General features: G+C 49.4%; 1 protein-coding gene across 3 annotated transcripts in view; it reads left to right on the forward strand.

Annotated features, from left to right (window-relative positions):
- The window catches only part of EPHB2 (EPH receptor B2), a 102,821-nt gene that overhangs the window by 26,722 nt on the left and 70,099 nt on the right, over positions 1-6,000 (forward strand). For all 3 annotated transcript variants that reach the window (XM_042831507.1, XM_042831508.1, XM_042831509.1), the window contains exon 2: positions 4,934-4,998. In XM_042831507.1, the coding sequence (XP_042687441.1) occupies positions 4,934-4,998 (65 nt within the window). The remainder of the gene's footprint in view (positions 1-4,933; positions 4,999-6,000) is intronic.

Raw genomic sequence — 6,000 nt, forward strand, 5'->3', positions numbered from 1 at the left:
ATGATGATCTTGTTTCAACCCCCATGCTATATTCAGGGTCAGCAGACCAGGCTGCCCAGAGCCACATCCAGCCTGGCCTTGAAAATAGCTAATAGGATCCCAGGCCAACCTCGAAGTTTTGCACCCTGTGTTTTCAGGAGCTGGCAGCTTTCCTGCTCGGAGGGAGGGACTGATGTGAGAAGTGCGAGGGGAAAGGAAAAAGTTGTGGGTGGAAAAATGAGGGTGGAGGCTTCAGCTATCTGTGGGGCTATTTATTTGTCCAGCTGTTTCTTTATCTGTAACGAGTTTGGAGCCTGCAGATGCAAAGGATTTACCAGGACTTCTGAGAAACTCAGGTCCAGATGGTCTAAATTGGTCGAAATTGGCAAAACTCCATGGACGTTGTTTTTCCGGACACAGAGAAGTGTGTCTGCAGTGTGCACAGATCCTCTGTTAATCCCTTCCAGCCTCTCTGCCACTATCCCTTGCTCCTGTCACTCTCCAGTCTCCTCTCTCTGGTCACAGCCAGCACTTTGTCCTCTGCTCACGAGTCTCAGGTGGGAAAAGTCATAGAATCACAGAATGGCCTGGATTGAAAAGGACCACAATGCTCATCTGGTTCCAACCCCCTGCTGTGTGCAGGTCACCAACCAGCAGCCCAGGCTGCCCAGAGCCACATCCAGCCTGGCCTTGAATGCCTGCAGGTCTGGGGCATCCACAACCTCCTTGGGCAACCTGTTCCAGTGCCTCACCACCCTCTGGGTGAAAAAATTCCTCCTAATATCCAACCTAAACCTCCCCTGTCTCACTTTAAGACCATTCCCCTTTGTCCTATCACCGTCCACCCTCATAAATGGCCATTTCCCCTCCTGTTTGTATGCTCCCTTCAAGCTTTCGAAGGCCACAATGAGGTCTCCCTGCAGCCTTCCCTTCTCCAAGCCAGTGCAGTTGAGACCCCCACACTCACTTCACTCATGGCTGAACAGCAGGAAAGGCATCCAGAAGTGCAGGAGCCTCTCTCAGGTCAGTGCCACTGCACACCATCAGCCCACTGGTGTCTGAGCATAACCATGAGCATCCCAGAGGCCACGGTGTGGTGACAGTGATGCATCTCTGCATGCAAAGTGCTCGAGCTGGATCCCAGAGCGTGGCAGAGGCTGCAGACCCTGAGATGCTCTCATAGCAGCAGTGCCTCCCCTGGCCGTGCCGGCAGCGGCCCCAGCACTGGCAGAGAGCTGCTTATTGAAAGCATCTTCAAAGTGAAAAGGACAGGCACTTATCTCCTAACCATCCCGTGGGGAGCAGTGCGGTTTCTGGTGGGAGGCAGGCCAGAGTTGCGTCTGCTAGTTTCGAGCAGCTGTAGATTTATTTAGAGTGCTGTGGGTAGCATGTGAATCCGCGGATAAACACACGGGAGGGAATAACACAAACAAAGATATTGAGAAAACGCTGCTCTGGCAGGAGCATTTCACTGAGCTGCGACTGTAGGCAGCCACCCCTGCCACCCCTGGGGGCTTAGCAGTGCATCGTCACCATCACCAAAGGGTTGATGCTCTGTGCGGGGTGAAGGGGTCCCACGTCTGCTGCCAAAACTGGAGGATGGCACCGTGAAGGAGTCAGCTGTGACAGTGAGCAAAGCTGCCAGATTTGCTGTTTGAAGCAGGGAGTTTCTCTCCTCCGTGGTTTGCGGAGCGATGGGTTTTGGGGGCTTGTCACGGCTCGTGTTGGTGATTCACCTCATGTACAGCTGATGCCTTGGGACCCAGAGCTCCTGCCTTCAGCTGTGGAGGTCTGAACTGATCAGAGTGTGGGGAGAGAGGCAGAGGGAAGATTCTGCAGATGAGAAATACAGTGGTTCGTTGGACATCTCACCTGGTTTTATTTGCTGAAGTGTGTGCTCCCTTCGTATAGCAAAAAGCAACTTCACAAGAACGAGACATGGACAGTGTGAGATGCTTTCGTCCAGGTACACACGCAAGGTAGCTCTGTGGCATACCATTATTTTTGGGGTTGCCCCATCCCTGCAGATGCCCAAGGCCAGGTTGGATGGAGCTCTGGGCAGCCTGACCCGGTGGGGAGCAGCCAGCCCACAGCAGGGGTTGGGGCTGGGTGGGCTTTAGGGTCCCTTCCATCCCAAACCAGTGTGTGATTCTGTGATTATTTAGGCAGTAAGGCATTGCAGTGTGCTTTGAGGTCAAGCATCAATGAAGGAGCAAATGCACCCCCACCCTTGAAATCCAACCTGGCTTCACGTGCACATTCGCAGACAGTGCTGCTAATGAGGTTTGCTCTGATTCGTGGAGATCGGTTATTCGCGATTTTATGGAATTCAGGCAACTACTGCCAAATGCTGACATGTCAACTGATCTCCACATGCTTTCTGGACGTTGGCCAGGATAGCAATTTGCTAGAAAAGATGTGCAAAAAGTCACACAAAGGGATGTTACAGCTGTGTGCTGTGGGGATGCAGTCTTGGGGTCCAACCTATGCAAAGAAAGATAAACAGGAGCCCCAGAGAAGGGGACCTGTTTTAGGATGAAAGACTCTCAGTTACTCTGGTTACCTTGGGGAAGGCTGGGAGGTGATTCATTTGCCACCCTTGAGCAGCACAAGAGGAAAAGGAGGTTTTGGATAACAGAGTCTGAAAGTAAAAGGAAATCTAATAACTGGCAGCTGAGCAGCATAAATTCGGTTTTAAAGTAGGAGAAGATATATATTTTTATGAGAAGATAATTGACCTTTAGAAAAATCTGCTCGAAACCTGCAGTTTTCTGCTCCTTGTTACCGTGTCAAAATGGGATGTCCTTGAGCCAGCTCGGGTAGATGTGTTGCTCCAATGGACAGAGTCATAGAATCATTAAGGTTGGAGACGATGTTGAAGTCCATCCAGTCCAACCCCAAACCATCCCACCGTGCCCGCAGCCCTCAGTGCCACATCTGCACGCTGAACGCCTCCAGGGATGGTGACCCACCACCTCCTGTGCAGCTGTGCCAACACCTCTACACTCTTTCCAACAAGAAATTATTCCTCATACCCAACGTGATTCTCCCCTACAACGTCTGAAGGCCACGTGCAACTCTTCAGCAGAGGATAAGGGGCGATGGGCAAAGTGTGCTTCAGCACTGAGCTGGGCACATGCCCATTGCGCCATGTTTTCCTGGAACAAAATGCAAAATGCTTCAAAAATTGTTTTTCTTTGGGGAATTACGGTATTTTAGAGTGCATCTTGTTTTGCATGACAGTCAGTGTCATCAATAGTTAGGATAAATCAACATATTTAGCATTGTTTTTTTTAAGTAGTGCAGCTCCTAGCTAGCACTGGGTGAAGAATGTTGTTCTCCTTCTAGATCAAAGTGCCACTGGTGTTTTAATGAAAAAGCTGGATACTTTGATAAAATAAACACTGTTATTAAGCTATGTAAACAAAGGCTCCGTTTAAAAAGAAATTTCATAAATCTGAATGACAACATTTTTGGACGAGCTGTTTTCCAGAACTCTTCGTAGTGGGAAAAAATTTGAAAAGAACTATTTTTGCTTTTTACTTTTGGAATAAAACCAAATTTTGAAATGCTGGTTTCCTGTGAACTGGAAACCGCTGGCTCTAAGCAGGAGTGAGTAACAACCCACAGTCTGAAAATGATTTACTGCCAGAAGTAGGTGCAAGGAGCATATCTATGCCGAGGCACTTTTTGGCTTACTAATGGGAAAAGGGAGTTTACATGGACTGAGTAAAAGTCATTTTGCCATCTCTGCATCTAGCCTTATCTCTTTCAGCGATGGATCTGCACAGTGCTGATCTTTTTTTCCTTCATTTTTGTTCAAAGCAGTGAAAGCGGAGAAGGTGGAGATGCTTTTTGGGAATTTGTGGCAGGGTGTTTGGGTTTTCAGTGGTCAGGAGCAGGACACAGTTATAGCCAGGAGCTCTGCGTCTCCACGCCGGCCATGGGAAGTGGTACTGTGTTGGGTCTGTAGGCTGGTGGTTGGAGATCTTGACTATACTGGGGCTGTTCTTTGGGTCTGTAGGCTGGTGATGGGAGAATCTTGTCTATATTGGGGCTGTCATGTTGAGTCTGTAGGCTGGTGGTGGGGAGATCTTGACTATACTGGGTCTGTTTGCTGGATCTGTTTGGTGATTGGAGGTCTTGGCTGCATTGGGGCTCCCTGTTGGGTCTGTAGGCTGGTGGTTGGAGATCTTGACTACATCAGGGCTGTCTGTGGTTCTGTTGGCTGATGACTGGAAATCTTGACTGTATCAGGGTTGTCTTTTGGGCCTGTAGGCTGATGTCTGGAGGCCTTGACTATATCAGGGCTGTCTGTAGGCTGATGATTGGAAATCTTAACTGTATTGGGCCTGTCTGTTGAGCCTGTAGGCTGATGGCTGGAGGCCTTGACTGTATTGTGGCTGTCTATTGGATCTGTGGACTGGTGATTGGAGATCTTGACTGTGTCAGAGCTGTCTGTTGGATCTGTAGGCTGATGACTGGACATCTTGACTATATGGGTACTCTCCTGGTGAGCAAGCTGAAGGTGGGTGTACACCCTGTACATGTGGTGCTTTTTCTTGAGAGCTGCAGAGCTGTAAAAAAGGACTCTTTCCTTGCTTGTGCTGTAGTAATTGGGAGGGCAGGGAAATTGAAGCTGCAAGATGGATTTCATGTTTGTGTCTTGCTTGTGCATGCAGTGTGACCTTCCTAAGCCATCCTCTGCCGCCTTCAGTGCTGATTAGCGATAGCAGCATCTGACCTATTTCTGCCCAAATTGCCTGGAAAATTGGCTTTAATGTTGGTTTAATTTTTAAGTATGGCAAGTCCTTGAAGTGCTTTTCCTTCCTATCTGCTGCTGCATGGCCAAGGATACTGCCTACCATGCAGAAGGCAGAGAAAAAGTGTCCCACTTTTGCAAATGTAACTGGAAGGTGATGGACTGACTCCTTGTTTCCCCTTCCTCCTGCAGAGACACTGATGGACTCCACAACAGCCACGGCAGAGCTGGGCTGGATGGTGCATCCTCCCTCAGGGGTGAGTTATCCTCTTGCTTTATGGCAGCTGGGTGCCTGATCTGGGGTCTCTGACTGCAAGCAAACATAGGTGGGGAAGTCACCTGCTGACATGCTGTGGCTGAATGAAAAGATGAGGTGGGAATAGTATAAAAATGGTGTTTCTGCATCCATGGAAAAGGTGCAGCCATCTCTGTGTCTCACCAGGTTTGCTTGGGACATCAGAGTGCTTCAGAGCATCCTTCCTCTCTGCCTGCGGTGGCCAGGAGCAGCTCAGGGCCGCAGTGTCCACACCCCCAGCCTGCTCCCTGTGTTCCACCAGCTGCTGCTGGGGTGGAGGTAGGGCTGGCAGGGTACCCTCGCAGTGCCCTGAGCCAAGCCATGCCTGCTGGTCTGGCGTCACACTTGCCCTCATATTATGTGCCCAAAGCCAGCCTGGCCCAAGCCCAGTGACTCTGCTTTTCCCCTTTCCCTTTCCCATTTCCCCATTTTCTTTTTTTTTTTTTTTTTCTCCTTTTCCTCTTTCCCTTTTCTCCTTCCCCTTCTTCCCTTTTCCACTTTTCTTTTTCCGTTTCCCCTTTCTTTTTTCCCTTTCCTTTCTTCCCCTTTTCCTTTTCCCTTGTCCTCTTCCCCTTCCCCTTTCCCTTCTCCCTTCCCCTTTTCCCCTTTCCCATTTTCCTTTTCCCCTTTCCTTTCCCTATCCCCTTTTCTCCTTTCCCCATTCCCTTTTCTCCTTTCCCCTTTCCCCATACCCTTTTCTTCACTTTCCCTTTCCTATTTCCTCCTTCCTTTGTTCATTATCCTCTTCCCCGTTTCCTCTTTCCCTTCCCCCTTTCTCTTTCTCTTTCTCTTTCCCTTTTCCCCTTTCCCTTTTCTTCCTTTTCTCTCCTCCTTTCCCTTTCTGCCTTTCCGTTTTCCATTTCCTGCTTCCCTTTTCTCCTTTCCCCTTTCTCTTCTTCCTCTTCTTTCTTCCTCTTCTTTTCTCCCTTCCCTTCCCTTCCCTTCCCTTCCCTTCCCTTCCCTT

The sequence above is a fragment of the Centrocercus urophasianus genome, unplaced genomic scaffold (genome assembly GCF_019232065.1).
Source record: "Centrocercus urophasianus isolate 14NV4802_14NV808 unplaced genomic scaffold, USGS_Curo_1.0 seq_36, whole genome shotgun sequence".
Lineage (NCBI taxonomy): Eukaryota > Metazoa > Chordata > Aves > Galliformes > Phasianidae > Centrocercus > Centrocercus urophasianus.